Below are 23,905 nucleotides of genomic sequence, written 5' to 3'. Positions count from 1 at the left end.
TCAATGGTCCATAGCCATAGGATTGTATATTTTCTGTCTGTCGACAGACAAAAAAACCCGGGACAAAAAATACAAATCGAATATATTTGCCGATATCTCTGGAAAGGGAATGAATTTACAAGATTCCTTTGGCAATTACACAGTAGGGCCTATGTATGTAGGGCTGAAGACATCGATCAAACGAACCTGTGAAATACCCCTTTTTTTAAAATTTCGCGAAGACAATGCTCAGAATACCCCCTTTTTTCGCGATTTCGCGGTCCGCGATTTCAGTCAACAAAATACCCCTTTTCTGCGAAATTTAGAACACACATGGTTACCACTTTTTATGTTGACCTGGGGTACCGGGCAGAGTGCATAGCTCTGTAGCCATGGCGCCTATGTTCAAGGGTATTAGGTTTGGTAGGCATCATTTTTGCAGCGAAGTTTGAGAAGTGGTGAGTCAGACCAGACAAAGAGGGACTGTGGAGGTCAAATTGTGACCTTTGACCTTTTTGCTTATAATAACTCCATGTCACAGATAGGTAAAAGTATACTTTTTCTGGATCGCCATGACAAGAGGAATAACTAATGCTATCTGAAAATGGCTAATATGCTCCCTCTCTCCAATGATAAAGGTTTTCTTTTATGTACAAAAAATAGAAAACTTTCTGACATTATCTCTAACAACAATAATGGTTTCTCTTTATATATAACAAAATTGAATAATTGTGATCATTTATTAATGTTTCTATAAACAACACATTACTTAATGTTCAATTGTAAAACGTTAAAACACCAACAGCTATCACACTAATATATACATATATTTTTCAGATATTTTTAACTTATATTTTCTTTTCTTTATCAATTTTTCATATTTTTCTGCCTTTTGTGGTAATTTTTACTCTATAAACTCTATATTTGTGTGCAAATTGAGGGCGCTATTTACATATACTTTTTAATTTAATTCCTTTCATTTCATGATAAAAACTAGTTTGAAAATGTTCTTGCTATATGTTACTCAGTTTTTATGATGTCTTCATGCCATTATACAAGTGCTTACCCCTTGTAAAGATGCAAACAAGATTCAAGATAAACAGTGCCATCAGTTTTCTTAAAAATTAATACAGTTCTACATGCATCAAACTCCAGGGCGGGGGGCACACTAACATTTTGTAGTGTACACATGCTTGACAAGAAAACACAAATTAAGAGCCCTTTTCAGAGAATGAATGCAAATCACACAAATCCTGTTTGGGGGTCATAAACTCAGGTATTAAAAAAAAGGGGTTGTTTTTAAAATTTTAGTTTGGTGCGTTTAGAGGTCATTTTCGGATCCCGCTATTTCACAAAGTGCATGTTTTGCATCAGGAACACCACCCAATCATGAATATTAGTAAATTATAAACAAAAGCACGTACTATAGGGTTTATTTAATCATAACCAGTAAGGGTGGTACCTTTCAGATAAAATCCTGTTTAGGATAAAATCCTTATCTTTCAGGAGCAATCCTGTGTAGTTTGTTACACATTCGTGCTAAATTCCTGTTTAGGGGTGTATTTTGCTCAAAAGGACAAATCCTGTTTAGGGTATGTTTTGAAAATCTCTGGTCATGCATATGTACACTGTCAAACTTGAGTGTCCCCCATGTAAAAGCAATATAATTATGTGGCATTCCTGATTGTACAACCTAGCCTAAAAGGGATATTTGCATATACATGAATGTGAGATGTTTGGTAGTTTTACTTTAAGCTGTACTTCAGAATAGAGGTTATCCATGTTCTTTAAGTTGCATATCCTATCAATGACTGCTACACCTTGTTTAGGACTTTCAAAAGAAGTACCTGCAAGTGCAACCATGACTGTTTCAAAATAGCCCGCCAAGAGTCATGCAGGTAACTCCGAGGTTGTGCATTGAATTGGTTTGAATGAGGAATACTACGGGAATCAGCGCCTTTTGTTAGAAGTCACACTTGAGTAAAGTGGATAACCTCTATTGATTTGTCATTGGCAACCACCAGTGATCCATCAGGTGTCATGGACAAATCCAGGGGAGAGTACAATCCTCTGACTATGCATTGTATGAATGCACCTGTAGGACTGTATCTGTGAATGTGACCTGTGTCATATACTAATGCAGATATCATCATTGCAACATATATGTTATCATTGTCATCACACACTATCCCATGTGATACTACCCCTCCACCGTTCACATCCTCATCTACCTTGGGTGTGAAGCTAAACACCTCATTACCAGAGTAATCTATTGCTACTACTTTACTGTACACTGAACCTGCTGGATGGTAATGAATTAGGATTTGATTCTTGCTATTAACAACCATGCTTCCATTGTAACCTATTGAGCATTTGATCTTATTGACTACCCTACCATCTGGACATGTATGGATCGTGATCATATTTGTCTCCCAATCGCCCACCAATAATTGACCTTTGGTATCTATAGCAAGATACTTCCATTCAAGAGATGTATTGTAATCAGGTGTGAAGCATTGGATGTATTTCCCTTCTGTAGTAAACACATGGACAAATCTACAGGAATAACTTACAACACAGATGTATCCTAGTGGTGATACACATATGTTACAAATATATTTGCCAATTTTCCTGTCAGAGTCTGTTTCAGTTGATATCAGTTGCATTTTGCATTTGCCATCACCATCAAGCAGATAGAGTTCATCGTTACAAGACATGACCATGTCCCCATTTGGACAGCAGGTAATACAATGACACCCAAGTTCTTTTCCTTGATGTTCAGGATGGTATTCTCTCTCCAATGACCAGCAGCAAGCACCTAATGCTATGGAAAGTGAAAGATTAAGATTTGTTGTTTATCATATTTCTTACAAATGAAATCATTAATATTTCTTTCAAATTGTTGTTGTTATTAAATCAATAAAAACAAATTAGTTTGATCTTTCGATCGACCATCGATGCTTGTTCGATCCTTATTATTTATGAAATCAATTAATTTACTATTGTGATAACATATGAATCTTTGCCTGCATTGATATTGATCAATATAAATTTAGCATTAATTCTGATTAATTAGTTGTTAGTTCATTAATAACAAGCATCAAAGCAGCATTGATGGTCGATCCAAAGATCAAACAAATTTGTTGATGGTGCCTAATTGCATGAGGGCTGGCTAACGTACAGCCATCATGCACTGTTATTGATAACTGCTATCACTTATCAGATCAATAATGAACCAATAAGGTGGTATTGGAGGTATTATGGAGATGCTCTATGCATGTTTTAAACAGATTAATTGAGTAGAGCGTAGCACACTTAACAATATACCTTTTGTTTGAAGCAAAATGCACATACGGTTTTCAAAATATATCAGGTCCCCCTTCCAAAACTGCCTGTAGACATTTGTGGTGTGCAGTACGGTAAAGAATGAGTTGAAAGTAATAGAAATGATAAGCTTAGAATAACACAGGGTTTTTCAAGTATTGTGTGAATCGCCACATTTTGAATAAAGATTTCACGAAGCTCCACTGTCCATGTAAGTGAAAGTGAGTGGTATGGCAGGGGGGATTTACTACTACTACTAAGGTGACGCAACTCAAGTTCTAAGAACATGAGGCGTTGTGACAGAAAGAGGGGGGATTTGGGCAAGGGCCTATTGAAGGGCCAATGGCGGGGTCCAGAGGGCAGAGCTCCCTTTAAGCTGATGGCATAGGACGGCTCTTGTTTGACATAATTTCTTATATTTTATTATGCTAAAAAATAAAACATGAAAAATGTGTTGCTTTTTCATGACATACAATCATGAATCATTATTCAATAGCAGTTCTTGTCCTTTTTTTGCGCTCAAGCGCCACTTAGCTTGCGTTGATGCGCGACAAGTAATGTGTACCCCACTAGGTGAGAATCCCTGGTCTAACCAGTTTTGTTATCATCATGTGTAATTTTGCATATATGGACATGTGAAAAATCAGATTGATTATGTTTTGCTTAAAAGAAGATGACGCTCTTCATTGTTCAGTTTACGGTCCAGACCAGGTGCAGACTGCGGCAGTGACCACCAGCTACTAGTCGCACAGATGAAGCAAAGAACAGAGTGACACCACCAGTGAGATTTGATGTGGACAAAATCCCAGAGCAATACACAGTTAGTGTGGGGAACCGATTCTTTGAACGGATGAGGAAGAATTCTCGCCAAACGAATTGTGGGAAGAAATGAAGGATGCAGTGCTAAGTGTAGCAGAGAAAAATGTCACAAAGAAGAAGTAAAAGAAGCAGCCTTGGATATCTAAGACGACACTAGAGCTTGCTGATAAGAGACAGGATGCCAGAAAGAGAGGAGATATGTCAGAATGGAGGAAACAACACAGAGAAGTAACAAAAGCAGTCAGAGCTGAACAACAAGAATTTGTCGAGAGAAAATGTGAGGATATGGAAAGAGCAGGATGACTCCAAGAAAGTGTTTGCTTTGGTAAAGGAACTGACTCAGAAAACTTCAGCAAGGTCTGATGTCATAAATGATAGAAATAGCATCACTCTTACAGAGAGCAAAGACATCACGAGCCGATGGGCAGAATACTGCACTGAGCTTTATGAACAGAAAGCAGAGGAGGAACCCACCATCAATGATTCAGGTGAAATTGACCCTGAACCACCACCACTACAGGATGAAGTTCGTCAATCAATGAAAGAGATAAAAAATGGGAAATCACCAGGCTGTGATGAGATTGCAGGTGAACTGTGGAAGGCATCTGGTGAGCATGGTGTGATCATCATGTGGAAGCTGTGTGACAAAATCTGGAGGGATGTAGAATGGCCTAAGGACCGGAAGAGAGCAGTATTTATCCCGATACCAAAGAAAGGAAATATAAAAGAGTGCTCAAACCACTGAACCATCAGCCTGATCAGTCACGCCAGCAAGATTCTTCTCAAGATCATCAACAACATAACAGAATGAGACAGACGCTCGAGACTGAGATAGCAGACGAACAGGCCGGGTTTAGAGCAGGAAGAGGCACCAGGGATCAAATTGTCAATATGCGAAATATCATTGAAAAAAGCAGAGTACATTCCATTCCACTCTACCTTTGTTTCGTCGATTACAGCAAGGCATTTGACTGTGTCAGCCATCAAGACCTATGGAACATCATGGGGGATATGGGAATCCCCGGTCATGTGGTGAAGCTCTTCAGTACGCCATACCAGGATCAGGAATCTTCAGTCAGGACGAGTAGAGGTGATTCAGAGTGGTTCCAAATTGACCGAGGTGTGAGACAAGGGTGCATTTTGTCTCCTTAGCTCTTGGAGTCTTGGAAGACTTTGGAGAAGGTGTTACCATAGGTGGTCAGGGGATCACAAATCTCAGATATGCAGACGACACAACCCTGGAATAGGAATTGATAGATCTATAGATCTTGAACACAAAGAAGACCAAAGTCATGGTTGTAGATGCAGGACGAAATACAAATGCAAACTTTTCCTTAGAGGGTGATCTCATTGAAGAGATGGAAAGTTTTAAATTTCTGGGCTCCATCATTAACACCAAAAGTGACTGCACCCAGGAGATAAAGGGAAGACTGACAATAGCTCGGAGTGTAGTTTCAAACCTGACCAAACTGTGGAAAAGTAAACTTCCTCCATCTCTCAAGGTTTGTTTGCTAAAATCAACAGCATTTGTTGTGGCATCATATGGATCTGAATCCTGGACGATGAAATTATCTGACAGGAAGAGACTGGATTCTTTGAGCTGTGGTGCTATTGACGAAAACCTGAGGATTCCATGGACTGCAATAAAAACAAATGAGTGGGTTCGGCCAGAGCTTGGAGTTCAGAAGACCTTGCGAGCCAATATCATTTCTATAAAGTTATCATACTTTGGCCACATCACCAGACATCACTACCTTCAGAAAACAATTGTTCAAGGAATGGTCACGGGAAAACGCAAGAGAGGCAGAACTGCAGCGAGCTGGCTTGACGACATCAAAATTATCACAGACCTGAGCATCACAGAGGCTACATGTACTAGGACTGCCGCTGACCGCATTCAATGGCATACTCTCATACAAACCATGCAATGAGAGAGAGAGAGAGAGAGAGAGAGAGGACATGGGTAAGTAAATATGGGTATTGTATACATTGTTTAATATGCAAGTAATAATTCTACGTACCTTTTGCAATTGATGCACTTGTAGGCCGTTGTTTAGGATCATTATTCCAGCACTGCTGCATGATGTCTGACAGATCTTTGGGGCAGCCTTCAGGTATGGATGGCTGGGCTCCATTGCCAACTTCAAAGATCACCCGGTGCCATTCCAATTCTTGAAATGGTGGTTTCCTTGTGCAGATCTCTAGTAGTAGCATCCCATATGCCCATATATCAGCTGGTTTGGAGTATATAGCCCTTCCACGCTCATTCCCCACGTGAATTTCTGGTGCCATGTAGCGATAGGTTCCCTTCTGGCTGGATGTTGTCTGAGACTCTTCTATCTCACGCGCAAGACCAAAATCACACAATTTCAAGAGATTGTCTTTAAAGAGAAGGCAGTTCTGAGGCTTAATGTCCCTGTGCAGGAAGTTCTGTCCATGGAGATATTTGAGTGCAAGTACAGACTCTTGTGCCCACTTTTTCTGCAGCTCATATGGAAGAGTCTTTGATGGATCTTTTAGGTAATCATGCAGTGAACCATTAGGTGCATATTCCATTAGAATAAGTTTAGCACTTGGAATTTCACAAATTCCAATTAAATTAACTATGTGTGGATGATGTAGTTTGCTCATGACTTCAACCTCTTTCTTTGCTAACTCATAAATTACTGTTTTGCTGGCAGCTTCTGTGTATCCTTTGTAGGGTTTTTAAATGAAACGCTGCTGACAGACCCAAATCCACCTTCTCCAATACGCTCATGGAAGTCAATATTGCTAGCATCCAGTTTATCAACTGAAGCACCCATTTTGATGTATCTGTGAGATGAATAAAAAGACAGATAATCAGTCCGGTCCGACTGCCTGATCAGGAAGTACTGCCGAATCAGGCAGCATGTTGCCGAGTTAGGCAACACAGGCTTTGGTAACCCTTCCGAATTTGACAGACTAAGGACTAAATTGTTCATGGTGATTTTATAAAAGATCGGGGGAAATTTTACTTTGACACACATGAGCTACATGTAAGTTGACAATTTTTCACCGGGCGAAAAAAAATTCCACCGGGAGAAAAATAATTTAAATAACAAAACAATTTCTAACAGTTTTTTTAAAATTTGATTAAAATATGCAAATTAACTTAATTTTAACTAAAATTGATGAAAAATTACTACTAATTGTACATTCATTGATAATTTTATATATTTTACCTACTTCTTTACTCTAAACCAAGAAATAATGGTATATTAAAAGATGCTCTATTTGAAATAGAGCATTGCATTGTGGGATACCATACTGCCTGACTCGGCAACATACTGCCTGATTCGGCAGTACTTCCTGATCAGGCAGTCGGACCGGACTGATAATTGATACAATAGCTGCATTCAAGTATTTGATTTAGTTTTCATTTGGTTTTTGTAGTTTGTAATTCCATTGAATGTGCTTTGCACTTACATAAGACCTGATCAATCTTTTTGTCAAAACACTTCTGTCAATTAGACTGGTTTGGAAATATGTGCTTATTTAAGCATCAACTGATTCGAGTTCAGCATACTCAAATTAACAAAAATAAGCTGGTTGCCAACTTGCCGCTAGGAACATGATTTTTCCAAAATAGAACCAGTCTAAATTATGTCAGCTGTCATTTATTAATTTCAATTAATCTAATCAAAGATTTGTAAGAGACCCTCTCCAAACAATACCCCTGGGTTTTGTACTTTGTTCATGGATGAAAACTTTCACATAACCTTGAAATCCATGTGTGCTAATGCTTTGAACAAACAAAACAAACTCTAGGGGTATCATGGTTATAGGAACTATCTCGATTTCTCGAACAGTGACGTATTACATCTCTATCTTGAGATAGACCAGTATGAAATGCACTTTTAAATATGATATTGGGAAATTAACTATTTCATATACAGAACTACAACTGTAAGTGTAATTTTAAGCAATATTGCATCAAGATTCCAAGGTCATGTCCAAGTGCAATAATTATTGTGACCCATGTCATAGATTGAATTAGGGATTCAATCATGTTTCACCGTTCATCACCGATTAACAATGATGCGTTCGCGTTGCCTGCTTGGTTTACTTCACGAGGCAGCCCGAGAGAAGTAAACCACGCAGACGCACTCAGACGCAAAACAATCTAAATATGTCTAATTTACATGATTCTTTCATTCGAATATCCTTATGTCATTGCCACTCAAACTTAATACAAGAAGATTGGTAATTTCTCTGTTAATATCAGCACTAAAAGTAAAGAATAAAGCGGTAATGTTTAACCGCTACCTCCAACGTAAGAGAGTGCATGTTTACGTGTAAGTTTCAGGCATGACAAATTTTACACGCTCTTGCGTAACGCGTACGTGTAACGCCGGCAGTTGCGTATACGCCACTGGACTGTGGATTCATCATGAATTAACAACGGTTGGCCCCTGTACAAAGGTATAGGAGTTGTTGAAACAAGAAATGTAGGGGAAATGCATTTTTGATAATGTAGTAATTCATTTACCATTATTACTATTATTTACTATTTTATTTCACAAGCAACACTTACCTTGAATGGATACGTTGAAGTTGAACCCAAAAGTTGATATATTCTACTTCCTTAACTAAACTTAACCAATCTGCCCCATTGCTGTGGTATAGGAGGCCTACTTATAATGTAGTCATATTTTACACACAAACTCTTACATAGGATGGATACGTTGAAGTTGAACCCAATAGTTGATATATTCTACTTCCTTATCATAAACTTAACCAATCTGCCCCATTGCTGTGGTAGACAATATTGAAATTTTAAAGCAGTGTTTCTCAAATGAAATTGTTGATACTTAACAATATTCTGTTGACAAAATGTCCCTCAAATTCAAAACTTATATTACATTTTGAGTCCAATAGGGCATATATCTCCACATAGAGCTGGAGTGGAATTTAATTACTAGATTCAATGTTGTATTTCCTTACCAGATGACAAAAACATGACCTTGGTAACTCAATTCAATTTGGCACCCAAATTCAGTCATCCATGGCATCAGAATCTCATCCCAAGTGGCATTGTGACAGGTTATTTGTGGGTTTAGTTGACTTTGGTATTCATTATGAGAAGTTGCCTTTGACCACATGACCTGGATCTGTTTATGACCAAATCAGGAGGAACAATACTTGCTCAATCAACTGTGGCAAACTTCCTATTGTGCAGTGAATGCATACAAGCAACTAGGAATTTCCCAGTAGTTAATTTTAGTAATTTCCACATCTTTTCCGAAGTTAATAAATTTAGAAAATGATATGGTGTGCATGGAAGATGGACATTTATTTATGCTTTTTGATTTTCTAAAATTAATTTTCATGCAATTTTCAGCAGTATTTTTACAGACTGATTAAATTAGTGAAAATATATAACCATCAAAAATGAGCTGGATCATTTTATTTAAGGGATGTAAGGCCCACTTCAATAAAATCTGGAATTCCCTACGTTTTGTTTAGATTCAGTTTATTGTGTAAACTTTGAAGGTAACAATTACAGGAATACCAACAATCCAATTGAATACATGAATACAAAACCCACCCAAGTCTATACTTGGGCCAAATTGAAACATGGGAAATTGTTCCTTATACATGATGATGATGTATAAAAGTTGAACCCAAATCCACCATCTATGTGCGTCTCATGAGAATGTGAAATCCAGCATGTATGTACATTTTGTATAGCCAGCATGTATAAACACATTTGTTTTTTAGTTTTTGCAAAATTACTTTCCATGGACTTTGGTGGGTTTTGTATTCAGGTATTTGATTTATTAGGTCCTCAAGATTCACATAGTAATATTGTGTTGCTTTGTGTAGGTGCCTCGGAGAATACAAATGTCGCTGAACCAATTTTTAAAGGAAATTAGACCCATCATAATACTTATATATATATTCCACTAAATTTATAAATAACTGTTTTAATAAATTTCCAAGAAATTTTCACAAAATTGGGCTATTAGTATTATGAAAAGTTTGAGCAAATGTTGACAAATTTCTGGATATATGGTAAAAATTGTGCTGATTTGTTTTTAAGTAAAATTCTTAGGGGTGGTGCAATAATTATGTGTACCCCCGGGGGGTGAATTATAGGGGGGTCAAGCGATTTTTTGGCAGGTCGAAAGGGGGGGGGGCAAGCAATTTTTGGCACAGATATTTTGGGCACCGTTTCTATATTACGCCCTAAAAAGGCGAGGAAAGCGTTACGAACACGCTCAAACATGCAAAATTTCCTGTTTCGCTAAGGCGCTTTCGCATTATATGTTAAGACAATTTAAGGTTTTAAATTCGGGTTCCCCAAAATCTTGCATGTGTAAGGGGGGCAAAGATTTTTGGCACGTCAAAAGGGGGGGGGCAAAGGTTTTTGGCACGTCGAAAGGGGGGCAAAGGTTTTTGGCACGGCCAAAGGGGGAACAAGCGATTTTGGCAGACCATTTTGAGAATTCACCCCGGGGTACACATAATTATTGCACCACCCCTTAATTTGACAGAAATCTATATCAGCTTTATGTTCCCAGTGTTCTTATTTGGTCAAATTCTGGAAATGTTTGAAAATTATGATGTAAATGGTTCTAAATATCAACATTTCCCCCAAATCTGTGGACAACACAAACAAGACATAAACAATATGAAAACACGACACACATTTGTTTTACATGTTTATTTCAATTACAAAAGACAGGGTTTCCCATAAAAAGTGGAGTCTCAACAAATATGGTGAAAATACTTAAAAATTTGTTTACAATCATTCAGTGTTTTATTATGTGAAAGCCACATGTGTTAGCTCTTATCTTCCCCAAAAAACCAAAGCTCATTTGATAAAGCAGTTTTGACAACATAATTTCCGATGTAAAAACAGTTGCAAGATTGACTTGTCAGACTCTACTGGTTGCTGATTGCACACACACACAAGGAATCACTCAGTGGATCATGGAGAGTTTTGTATCATTTTATTATCTGTTTACATCTTTAAAAACTACTTTATAAAACGAAGTTGTGTTTTTTTGCAAACAATTGCTAAAAGTTGTGACAATATATATCCAAACACAGATGGCCCATTCCATGTCAACTCCAGGGATGTGCACCGCAGCACCTCTTCAATTTTTTTTTTTCTGTGTGGTGGTAGATATTGATGAGAAAGTAAAATCCCGAAAATTTGAGCTTCATACTCCATTTCGCTTTTCCGTGGCATCAATTTGAAATTTAGAGGGTCAGCGTAAAAATGTGTCGCAACGCGAAAAGACGATGTTTGGAGGTCCATGAATGTATAAAGGAACCATTTACAACTTTGAAAAGTATGTATCCTGGGGTACTTATTTGTGTAGAATTCAAATCTGGCATCAGAAAACTTGTAACTCCTTTACTTTAAAAGATATAGGGCCCTCAAAATGCAACTTCGTCCATCCAGGACCAACTTTGGGGGTCAAAACTCCAAAAGTAAAATAAATTTTATTGTCCATTTTTTTTTCCATTCAGAGCCCTTTGGTAGGACATTACTCTTATCCAATATTGAGCCTATTAGAATACTTTTAGCTGAGATATTACCCATGCAAAACCCCAATTGTACATTTTTGTACATTTTGACCCCCTGAAAACCAATGTCAGGCATTTTGATCCACCATCAACTTCAGGTATGTTGAAAATATGTCCTTGGACAACATTTCTGAGAGATATTGGCTTTGGGACTCGATGGCTTCAACACATCAGTAAGGTTTGCATTCTCCATAGAGTTGTACATAAGTCATTATACATGCAAAATCAAAAATGTGTACAACTCTATGGAGAATGCAAACCTTACTGATGTGTTGAAGCCATCGAGTCCCAAAGCCAATATGTTTATGTACAAAAAAATTCTTGCAGATTACTTCGTTTAGCAAAAATATCGTGAAATTTGAATTACGTTCTGGTACACCTGAATGAAATTGCAACACAGTGGAGCACTGTAATAATCATGCACAAAATCGGAATCAACTGACATTTTGGGAATAAGCTTTTTTGGTGGATATCTACCGAAAAATGTCATAAAAAGAGGATGATTTGGATCACAAAATACAAAACATGGATTTTTGCACAAACATGATTGTGAGATATTTGCATTAGGTTTCACTGCCTGAACAGAATTGATCATGTCTCACCTCCTTTTCCAACCAAATCGAGGGTAATAACTATGCTTATAGTGAGGGATCAACATTTAACCACAAATTACCTCAGGCACAACTCCTGGAAACTAAATACCACACAAGGTCATTTTTATGTAACGCATTAACCCATTTGCGTTATATACATGTACTGCCTCTAGCTATAATGACATCCTAGTGATATGGTCAACTCATTGACAGCCTACTAACCTCAGGAGGGAATTCAATTTTTGATCAATTCTCTTTAGGTAGTGAAACGTAATGTGGTAGTTTTATTTCAGTTGTATTTTAGGATTGATTGTTTATTAGCCACCATCAGTGCTCCACCAGGAGCCATAGACAAATCACAGGGATAGTACAACTTCCTGTCTATGCATTGTAGGAATTCACCTTTGGGACCGTATGCATGAATGTGACCTGTGTTGCATACAATTACAGATGGTGCTCTTAATATCAACATGCATGTTGCAATATAAATATTATCATTGGTATCACACACTATACCACGTGGTAACACCCGTCTACCTGTCACATCCTCATCTATCTTGGGTGTGAAGCTAAACACCTCATTGCCTGAGTAATCTATCGCTACTACCTTACTGTACTCTGAATTTGATGCATCGGAATGAATCAGGATTTGATTCTTGCTATTGACAACCATGCTCGCATTATAACTTATTGAGTATTTGATCTTATTGACTACCCTACCATCTGGACATGTATGGATTGTTATGATACCCCTCCCCCTATCACCCACCAATAAACGCCCTTCTCTATCCATAGCAAGACACTTCCATGTGGAAGATGTATTGGAATCATCATCGGGTGTGAAGCAATGGAGGTATTTCCCTTCTGTAGTAAACACATGAACAAATCTACAGTAGTCACTTACAGCAAAGACGTATCCTAGCGGTGATACACATATGTCACGAACAAAACCAATTAGCCTGTCAGGGTCAGTTTCTGTTGTCCTCAGTTGCATTTTGCATTTGCCATCACCATCAAGAAGATAGAGTCGTTTTGAAGAAGATATGACCATATCCCCATTTGGACAGCAGGCACTACGATAACACTCAAGTTGTTTTCCTTGAAGTTTAGGATGGATTTCTCTCTCCAATGTCCAGCAGCCATCATGCAATGCTAGGGAAATGTGAAAGATTAAAATTTATTGTTTACCTATAATTGAAATTTGAAGCAGTGTTTTCACTGAAAATTACACTGAAAGTGTTCCACTGAAAATCACCACAACAAAAGAAATTGTTAGACTGAAATTGTTTTCAGTGTATTTTTCACTGGTATATATCTATCAAGTGGCTATTGTCCGATATAATGAGCAATGATAGGGTACATGTAGTTCCATAATAATAGAACAGGCCAGCTCATTTCAGTGAGATTAAATCCATTTCAGTGGGATTAAATCAATTTCGGTGGGATTAACGAGTGGCGAATGATTTTCAGAGGCATTTCGGTCAATTTATTCTTGGCCGCAATTTCGATAGAAATTCGTGTATTGCAAATTTATTGAATATAATGCAATCTTAATTTCTTCACAATATCATCAAAACGTAATTTCAAATATATCTACCTACGGAAAAAAAATATTTATCTACGGAAACTCTTACCATAATATTTTCAGTTTGCGACAAGTTACTTATTTTGCATGAAAGGAGGAATTCTTCCTATTGAAATACATTGAAGACCACCGCTGTGCTCGGGTCACATTCCATAATGCTAATATGTTCTGCCCCATGGGTGTTACGTGTCCAGAAAATTTTCCTGTGAAAATTTACCTATTAATACTGACTGTATATTGTTACCAAGCTTGGTCAAAATACTTGATGGAAATCAATTTGAAGGTGTTGAAGATATGTTAAAAAACAACCAAAGGTCATACAAGGTTAATTATTGTCACCACCAGAATGGAGACTATGAAGTGAGTAAGTAATAACTTGACTTACCCATTGCAATGAATGCAATTGTGCGTCGTTGTTTAGGATCGTTACTCCAGCATTGCTGCATGATCTGACAGATCGTTGGGACAGCCTTCAGGTATGGATGGCTTGGCTCCATTGCCGACTTCAAAGACCACCCGGTGCCATTCCAAGTCTGGAAATGGTGGTTTCCTTGTGCAAATCTCTAGTAGCAGCATCCCATAGGCCCATATATCAGCGGGCTTGGAGTAGATGGCCCTTCCACGCTCATTCCCTACGTGAATTTCTGGTGCCATGTAGCGATAGGTTCCCTTCTGGCTGGATGTTGTCTGAGACTGTTCTATCTCACGCGCAAGACCAAAATCACACAACTTCAAGAGGTTGTCTTGAAAGAGAAGGCAGTTTTGGGGCTTAATGTCCCTGTGCAAGAAGTTCTGTCCATGGAGATACTTGATTGCAAGTGCCGACTCTCTTGCCCACTTTTTCTGCAGCTCATATGGAAGAGGCTTTGATGGATCTTTTAGGTAATCATGCAGTGAACCATTAGGTGCATATTCCATTAGAATAAGTTGAGCACTTGGGATTTCGCAAATTCCAAGTAACTTAACTATGTTTGGATGATGAAGTTGGCTCATGACTTCAACCTCTTTCTTCGCTAATTCATAAAGTACTGTTTTGCTTGCAGCTTCTTTGTATCCTTTGTAAGGCTGTTTAAATGAAACACGGCTGACAGACCCAAATGCACCTTGTCCAATGCATTCATGAAAGTCAATATTGCTAGCATCCAGTTTATCAACTGAAGCTCCCATTTTGATGTATCTGAATAAAAAATAAAATAAAATGAAATAAAATAAACTGAAAAAAAAACACCCAACAGTACCATATTTGACCTAATTAGCACCCAGACGCTTAAGTCAGTCATGGGGTGTGTCATGTGTGTGCTTATTAGGTTGTTCAAAGGGAAAAACCTTATGACATCATGAGTCATATGTGTGTCAGTTTGTCAATCAGAGTGGTAAGCTATCATGCAAGTTATTTTCTAGGTCAAAGGTCATTGTCCAAAATTGTTCACAATGCTCCTTTGTCCATATAATCAGATAGATTTTTGGTCGTACCTCTGCTTCTAACATATATTAACATTAACATTAATGACAACCATTTATATAGCGCCTTTGCCAAAAGTTACAAAGCTTATATACTTATATACTATACTTGTAAGAACAATAAAATCATTTTCAATATTTATCAAATTTTATTACAATTTTATTTCACATGCAAACACTTACCTCAGTGTTGGATATGTTGAACCCAAAAGATGTATAATTTCTACTTCCTTATCATATGACTTTAAAACTAATCTGTCCCATTGGTGAGGTATTACACACATATTGAAATTTAAAAGCAGTGTTGCCCAAACAAAACTGTTGGGACAAAACAATATTCTGTTGACCAAATTTTCCTCAAATTCAAAACCTTTATTATATCTTGATTCCAATAATGTGATATATCTCCCGATTGAGCTAGAGAGGAATTTAATTACTATAGACTTCAATGTTGTATATCCTTATTGGGTGGTAAAGACAAGACTTTGGTAACTCATATATAACCCAATTGTGTGGATTAGGTGCATATATGGCAACCCTGGCACCCAAATTCAGTCATCCATGGCATCAGAAACTCATCTCCAAGTGGCATTGTGACAGGTTATTTGTGGGTTTAGTTGACTTTGGTATTCATTACGAGAAGGTGTTTTTGACATTGAGACTATTCATAGATCTGGATATGTTTGTGACCAAATCATAATAAACAAAACTTGCTCAATCAACTGTGGCAAACTTGACACTGATTTGGGAATTGCCCAATAGTTTATTTTCACTGCTGTAGTAATTTTCACATCTTTTCTGAAGTTAATAATTGTACAAAATGAAATGTGTATGTATGGAATAGCTGCATTTATTTATGTCTTCTGATATTTTGAAATTTATTTTCATGCTACTTTTATAAGCAGTACTTTACAGACTGGTTAAATTCGTGAAAATATATAACCATCAAAATGAGGTGGATCATTTCATTTCAGGGACTAAATGTAACTTGCTAACAAGGCCACTTCAATCAAATTTGGAATTCCCAATGTTATGTTGTGAGTCAGTGTATTTTGTATGATTTGTCAGTAATTTCTAGGTACTGATGTGCTGAGGCCAGCCGCTGCTAAAAAAAAAAAAAAAAGATGTTTGCTTGCCCTCAACCGACCGACCCTAAATTTGGAAATCAGAAAAATGGTGTTTTTTTTCCATTTACTGTACAAAAGAATACCGACCTATTTTTGGAAATTCCTGAAAACATTTTTTTTTTTTTTTTCAAATTTTGTATTCTGAAGATGTAAAAAAAGTATTTTAGACCTTGTCTTCAACATTTTAGTTGTTTTGTAATGTTAGTTGATTCATTTTGACACCAAAATTGTCTGATTTTTCATATTTTGAGCCTTAATCAATACAAACAGTAGAGTTTGCTAGTAATTAAAAAAAAAAAAAAAAAAAAAAAAGAAATCCCAACTGACCGACCAAATTGTTAAAATTCATTTGAGGGCAAGCAAACAGTTTTTTTTTATTGGCCTAAGACACAGTAGATAGGCCGCCCTCTCTCTTTATATAATAATTAAAGGGATACCAAACTATCCAATTTATTAGGTCCTCTATAGACTACCCCGTAGTCCACTTGCCCATTGTGCATACTCTGGATATTGAATTTAAGCTTAAAACTCCGATTTAATTCATTTGTGCACAATTGATAGATTTTCACAACTGATCATCTTTTCAGTCACCGTACTCCCTCTGTTTGTTAGCTTCCCAAGTGGACTACTGACTTTGGATTGCGGTTTACATGCTTAACACGGCTGTCTATGAGCTTCTTGTTTGCTTGCCCTCAACCGACCGACCCTAATTTTGGAAATCAGAAAAAATGTGGTTTTTTTTCATTTACTGTACAAAAGAATACCGACCCTATTTTTGGAAATTCCTGAAAAGATTTTTTTTTCTTTTCAAATTTTTGTATTCTGAAGATATAAAAAAAAGTATTTTAGACAATTGATAGATTTTCACAACTGATCATCTTTTCAGTCACCATACTCCCTCTGTTTGTTAGCTTCCCAAGTGGACTACTGACTGGATTGCGGTTTACATACTTTACACGGCTGTCTATGAGCTTCTATGGATGAGATTGTCGGATTCCTGGCCTACTAAAATTGGCCATGATGTAATGCATTTTTAAATGGATCTGGCTTGTGATTGGTCGCACAGATCTCGTTATGGTTTAAATACTCCGGGCACCTGCCATTACCATTAATAACTACATGGTACAAAACTATGCGGCCTTTGTGTCGGCGGGAACATGAGCGCGTCTTGTACCATGCTTGTATTTCCAGGCTTTGTGCGTGCGGTTAACATATAGGATGTGTGTATTGATGAGAAAACCTTACTTGCCAAGTTTTAATTTTTTCCATCAAAGCGTTTTTGAGTTACGCAATTTTTTGTCATCTCAAAATCCCATTGAATTACTACAGGGAAGGGCTTTTGGCACTTTGCCAATTTCTCAAAATAGCAACATTTTTTAAAACAAAGATTTTATTAAAACTGATTTTTCTCTCCTTTATAGCAAATGTATATAAAAGTTTCAAGTTTCATTTTGCTGCCAATATATCACAGAATAATACAAACCAAGTTTATTGTCTAACTTAGTGTTACTTAAGTATATATTTAACAGGAATGTTGGTACTTTTTTATGATTTTTTGATTTTTTTTTATAAACACTAAATTACCTAAATTCTAGGATTTTTTTATCTAATAGGGAAGGGTGCTATGGTTACCAAACTTTCAGCAATGGTAAATAAGATTAATATCTAAATTCTCTCGTCAGTTTTTTCCAATTAAGTGTTTCTATTTTAAGCTACTGTGTTTCTAACATTCCCTAAAATTAAAAATGGACAAAAATAATTTTTTTCAAAAAGTAAACACTTTATCCAAAAAAACTGACGAGAGAATTTAGATATTAAGCTTATTTACCATCCCTGAAAGTTTGGTAACCATAGCTCCTTCCTAAGTGGGCTAAAAAAAATCAAAACTGTCAAAATTAAGGGAATTTTCAAAAATAAAGAAAAACATAAGAATTGTTACAATTCTTATAAGACTCTTAAAATAGGTGGGAAAATACTTTTCTTTGTTATGTTAAAGATTTAAATGAATAGACCTGATAGATCAGACACAGGAGCTATTTTTCTGCAAGGGTGTTGTATCCAAGGCAGCTACCTTAAATTGGATGATAAACAAGTATGATTGACAGTGTTTGTGTTAGGGATCAAAGTCTTGTTTAAAATTGAAAGTCCATAGTCGATTTTTAACTGGGACTCGTGCGATTAATAAACTGGTAGATTCTAAAATCAGAATTGTTCAGTATTGAAGTGCTTATATAATGACATTATGATGTTGCATTCAATAATATAAGCCAACGTATACTTTACTTTTACTGTCACTAATAATTATATAAACTTTTTCATAACAATTTTATACTAGTATTTTGATGTAATAAATATCAGTATAATTTCGAGTTCAACTGAATGCTTTCAGCATGATTAATAACATGTTTTATTTATCAATAATCGACTATGGCATAGTCTATAGGTCCTCGTGATTCACACAGTAATATTGTGTTGTGTGGGTAGGTAGGTAGATGTCTCAGAGAATAAAAATGTAGCTAAACCAATTTTGTAAGGAAATGGGACCAGGGGCGTAGCCAGCTTTCTTGGTCGGGGGGGGGCAAAATAAAATTTCAGGGGCTCAAGGAAAAAAAATTGCAGTTGCAACATGCATTTTTTGTTTTTAGAGAGACTATACATGTCTTTGAGCTTCCAAAAAGGCCTTCTTGGGACGACGTGCGTGCAAAAATTTTGAATTTGACACTATTGCTGCCCATGATCGAGATGAAAATGGCCTTAATGTGACAATGTGCGGCGTGCGCGTGCAGCAAAAAATTTGTATTTTACACTATTTTGGCCCATGATCGGGTGAGTTTCGATGGAAAAGGGCTCCTTGCCCTTTTCTTTTCCTTTGCCCTTTGGTCAGAGGGGCACTTTTTCTTTCATTTTTTGTCAGGGGGGCAGTGTGACCCCCTGCCCCCCGCTGGCTACGCTACTGAATGGGACCCATCGGTATACCTAAAACACATTGCACTAAATTGATTTAAAATAAAAATTTCCAATTAATTTTCACAAAATTGAGCTAATTGTATTATCAAAGGTTTGAGGAAATGTTGACAAATTTCTGGACATTTGGTAAAAACTGGGCTGATTTGTTTTAAAATAAAATTCTGAATTTGACAGAAATCTTTGTCAGCTGTAAGTGCACAGTGCTCTAATTTGGTCAAGTTCTGGAAATGTTTGATATAATAATAATAAAAATCATAATAATATGATGTAAATGATACTAAGTATCAACATTTCCCCCAAATCTATGGACAATCAGACAGACACAAACCATATGAAAACATGACACACATTATAATTGTTTGACTGGTTTATTTCAATTGCAAAATACAGGGTGTCTGATAAAAAGCAAATATGGTGATATGTGAAAATTTGTTTACAATCATTCAGTGTTTTATTATGTGACTTATAACTTTGAAAAAGGTGTGTTAGGCAACGAAAAAAAGAAACCGTGTTCTATGGACGGACGGACCTTTCAAGTAGGGTTGGTCGGTCGGCCTTTTGTTTTTTGGAAATGACCCAAAAAATCACCAAAATCTGTAAATAATTTGCAATTTGAGAAAATACAAAAAAAAATTTGTTCCTGGAATTTCCGAAATTTGGGTCAGCATTCATTTGTACAGGAATTTATTTTCCCAATTTGTTCAAAATCTGGGTCGGTCGGGCCCGTAGAACAGGGTTTTCTTTTTTCGTCACCTTATGGAGATTAGGCTTTGTGTTACTGAAAGAGAATTTCTTTCTGAAAATGTTGGTACCAAAGTCTCATTTTCACCAAAAATGGAGAGAAAGTAGTGTTGAAAATCAATAAAATAATCAAATGTCCAAAATGTTTGTACCAAAATCTTATTTCGCCCAAAAAGGATATATACTGAGCCCTTTTTTTTACAATTGAATATAATCTTAGTCTCTTACACATAAATGTAATAAACATCTCAAAAAAGTAACTAACCCACCTTAAATAATGACCATTATTCAAAAACGGACGGTTGTATTACAAAACTGTAACCCAAGATTTGAAAGTTGCAGTAAATTGTATTGATTTTGTATTCAATATAATGGAAGGAAATCTGAGTGTTCTTGTATTGTAATTATTTGTATGTAAGTGCAACTATCAAATCTGGACCTTACTACATTAAATTGACCGGTGTTTTATTGTTTTCTGGGCTATCGTATCAAATGAGGTGTCAAAATGCACATAAATAAATTCTGCTTCCAACTCATTTTACAGATTTGTAATACAATAGCCCCCTTTTTGAATAATGGCCATTATTTAAGGGGGGTAGTTACTTTTTGAGATGTTTATATGCTCCTTTCTCCAACAATAATGGTTTTAATTTATTTACAAAAGATTGAATAATTTCTTACACTATCTTCAACAATAATGGTTTCCCTGTATCAAATGAGGTGTCAAAATGCACATAAATAAATTCTGCTTCCAACTCATTTTACAGATTTGTAATACAATAGCCCCTTTTTGAATAATGGCCATTATTTAAGGGGGGGGGGTAGTTACTTTTTTGAGATGTTTATATGCTCCCTTTCTCCAACAATAATGGTTTTAATTTATTTACAAAAGATTGAATAATTTCTTACACTATCTTCAACAATAATGGTTTCCCTGTATCTATAAAAGATTGAATAATTTCTCATAATATAATGGTTTCCTTTATTTACAAAAACATTGATTGAATTATTTCTAACACTATCCATAACAATAATATAATATATGTTTTTTATAATCCTTTAAGGGACAAGATTCCCTTAAATGTAAAAAATGAAGGTCAAAATCCCCCCCCTTGTATGTCGTTTTCGGCCAGCACCAACTCATTTTTCTACCATTTTCTTTTGAAAAGGTATCAAAATGCTCAGGAGGATGAGTCAAATAATGTATCTGAAATATCAACATTCTATAGCCTATCACCACTTGAAAGCAATATTGTAACATTTCCTCAATATGACACAGCCTCAATGTTTTTTAAAATTCTGATTTATATACGATTGTAATGTACTAGAAGTTCTATTGTATTGGTATATTTACAGCTGTTGCATATTAATTTAGGTTTCATCAAAAAGATTTTATATATGCTTATAGACGAGGTTTTTACGTTATTGCTTTATAAAGTTAGTTATGTAAGTTTTGGCACATTATGCCACTCATGTCCATCCACACCCAATGATTCTTATAGAATGGTGCATCAAACACATAAAAGCACATGTGGCATACCTGATTGTACAACCAAACCTGAAATGGATATTTGCACAAACATGATTGTGAGATGTTTGGTAGTTTTACTGGAGGCTGTATTTTAGAATTGATGTCTCATTAGCAACCACCAGTGATCCATCAGGTGTCATGGACAAATCCAAGGGAGAGTACAATCCTCTGAATATGCATTGTAGGAATTCACCTGTTGCATTGTATTTGTGAATGTGACCTGTGTTGTATGCCAATGTTGCAGATATCATCATTGCAACATATATATTATCATTGTCATCACACACTATCCCATGTGATACTACCCCTCCACCTGTCATATCTTCATCTATCTTGGCTGTGAAGCTAAACACTTCATTACCTGAGTAATCTATTGCTACTACCTTACTGTACTCTGAACCTGATGGACGGTAATGAATCAGGATTTGATTCTTGCTATTGATAACCATACTTGCATTATAACCTATTGAGCATTTGATCTTATTGACTACCTGACCATCTGGACATGTGTGGATTGTGATGATATTTATCCCTATCACCCACCAATAATTGACCTTTGGTATCTATAGCAAGACACTTCTCCTCAAAAGATGTATTGGAATCAGGTGTGAAGCAGTGGAGGTATTTCCCTTCTACAGTAAACACATGGACAAATCTACAGGAATAACTTACAACACAGATATATCCTAGTGGTGATACACATATGTTACAAACATATCTGCCAATTTGCCTGTCCGGGTTTGTTTCAGTTGATATCAGTTGCATTTTGCATTTCCCATCACCATCAAGAAGATAGAGTTGATTCAAGTATGCCATGACCATGTCCCCATTTGGACAGCAGGTAATACGATGACAATCAAGTTGTTTTCCCTGATGTTCAGGATGGATTTCTTTCTCCAATGACCAGCAAGCACCCAATGCTAGGGAAAGTGAAAGATTAAGATGTATCATTTGCCTATAATCAATTCATTTATTTTTCTTTCAAAATGTTCTTCTTCTTATTTTTTTCAACTCCTTTGTTACTAGAGGTATATTTATTATAATAAATACTTATTACTAAAAACTTTAAATAAAATCACAAGTCTCATTTGCACACTTCCATTTCCCATTGCATAATTTGCAAGTAATTACTGTACATACCCATTGCAATGTATGCACTTGTAGGCCGTTGCTTAGGATCACTATTCCAGCATTGCTGCATGATATCGGACAGGTCTTTGGGGCAGCCTTCAGGTATGGATGGCTTAGTCCCATTGCCAACTTCAAATACTACCCGGTGCCATTCCAAGTCTTCAAATGGTGGCTTCCTTGTGCAGATAGCTAGTAGCAGCATCCCATATGCCCATATATCAGCTGGTCTTGAGTAGACAGCCCTTCCACGCTCATTCCCCACATGAATTTCTGGTGCCATGTAGCGATAAGTTCCCTTCTGGCTGGATGTTGTCTGAGACTCTTCTATCTCACGTGCAAGACCAAAATCACACAACTTCAAGAGGTTGTCTTGAAAGAGAAGGCAGTTTTGGGGCTTGATGTCCCTGTGCAGGAAGTTATGCCCATGGAGATATTTGATTGCAAGTGCTGATTCTTGTGCCCACCTTTTCTGCAGCTCATATGGAAGAGGCTTTGATGGATCTTTTAGGTAATCGTGCAGTGAACCATTAGGTGCATATTCCATGACTATAAGTTTAGCGCTAGGGATTTCACAAATTCCAAGCAAGTTAACTATGTGTGGATGATGTAGTTTGCTCATAACTTCAACCTCTTTCATGGCTAACTCATAAATAACTGTTTTGCTGGCAGCTTCTGTGTATCCTTTGTAGGGCTTTTTAAATGAAACACGACTGACAGACCCAAATCCACCTTCTCCAATGCGTTCATGGAAGTCAATATTACTAGCATCCAGTTTATCAACTGAAGCACCCATTTTGATATATCTGTGAGATAAATCACAAGACAGATTGATACAATAGTTATATTCAAGTATTTGATTTAGTTTTTGTAATTTTAATGAATAATAAATGTGATTTGCAGCTTATGTTAGACCTGATCAATTTTTTGTCAGAATCACAAAACATTTGCATGACACTTCTGTAAATCATGTCAACTGTCATCTATCTATTTCAACTTATCTAATCACTCTTAAGGGAACTGGAATGAGCGTTTTGAGCGTTTCCACAGTATTTTTTGTGGAACATGAGAGCACATCAGACATCGAATT

The 23,905-nt window shown here is 36.5% G+C and overlaps 4 protein-coding genes across 5 annotated transcripts in view; 1 reads left to right on the top strand and 3 right to left on the bottom strand.

Annotated features, from left to right (window-relative positions):
• Positions 1-23,905, top strand: part of LOC140137100 (poly(A)-specific ribonuclease PNLDC1-like) — a 182,646-nt gene that overhangs the window by 88,380 nt on the left and 70,361 nt on the right. The gene's annotated exons all lie outside the window — the stretch shown is intronic.
• On the bottom strand, positions 1,631-6,710 carry LOC140137082 (uncharacterized). The gene is made up of 2 exons (XM_072158744.1): positions 6,144-6,710; positions 1,631-2,803 (listed from the first exon to the last, which is right to left on the bottom strand). Exons 1-2 carry the CDS (start codon positions 6,676-6,678, stop codon positions 1,950-1,952), a joined length of 1,389 nt encoding a protein of 462 aa, XP_072014845.1. The 5' UTR covers positions 6,679-6,710; the 3' UTR covers positions 1,631-1,949.
• Positions 12,373-15,605, bottom strand: LOC140171958 (dual specificity protein kinase shkC-like). The gene is made up of 3 exons (XM_072195308.1): positions 15,505-15,605; positions 14,246-15,037; positions 12,373-13,427 (listed from the first exon to the last, which is right to left on the bottom strand). Exons 1-2 carry the CDS (start codon positions 15,603-15,605, stop codon positions 14,287-14,289), a joined length of 852 nt encoding a protein of 283 aa, XP_072051409.1. The 3' UTR covers positions 12,373-13,427; positions 14,246-14,286.
• LOC140146627 (tyrosine-protein kinase SRK3-like) overlaps positions 20,787-23,905 on the bottom strand; it is a 49,843-nt gene continuing 46,724 nt past the window's right edge. For both annotated transcript variants that reach the window (XM_072168496.1, XM_072168497.1), the window contains exons 2-3: positions 22,828-23,621; positions 20,787-22,607 (exon numbers count right to left, since the gene is read on the bottom strand). In XM_072168496.1, coding sequence (XP_072024597.1) covers positions 22,168-22,607; positions 22,828-23,611 — 1,224 coding nt within the window. In that variant the 5' untranslated portion in view covers positions 23,612-23,621 and the 3' untranslated portion in view covers positions 20,787-22,167. The remainder of the gene's footprint in view (positions 22,608-22,827; positions 23,622-23,905) is intronic.

The sequence above is a fragment of the Amphiura filiformis genome, chromosome 2, assembly GCF_039555335.1.
Source record: "Amphiura filiformis chromosome 2, Afil_fr2py, whole genome shotgun sequence".
NCBI lineage: Eukaryota > Metazoa > Echinodermata > Ophiuroidea > Amphilepidida > Amphiuridae > Amphiura > Amphiura filiformis.
The sequence above is the reverse complement of the archived record's forward strand: the minus strand, read 5'-3'. Positions and strand labels throughout refer to the sequence as shown.

What these genes read in the sequence shown, in the direction of transcription:
- LOC140171958 (XM_072195308.1), bottom strand. Translation starts at nt 15,605, where the DNA reads ATGTGTGTAATACCTCACCAATGGGACAGATTAGTTTTAAAGTCATAT. An exon ending in TCAACATATCCAACACTGAG is followed by an intron (nt 15,038 to 15,504) that starts GTAAGTGTTTGC and finishes TTTTTTATTCAG; the next exon opens with ATACATCAAAATGGGAGCTT.
- LOC140137082 (XM_072158744.1), bottom strand. Translation starts at nt 6,678, where the DNA reads ATGGAATATGCACCTAATGGTTCACTGCATGATTACCTAAAAGATCCA. An exon ending in AAGTGCATCAATTGCAAAAG is followed by an intron (nt 2,804 to 6,143) that starts GTACGTAGAATT and finishes CACTTTCCATAG; the next exon opens with CATTAGGTGCTTGCTGCTGG.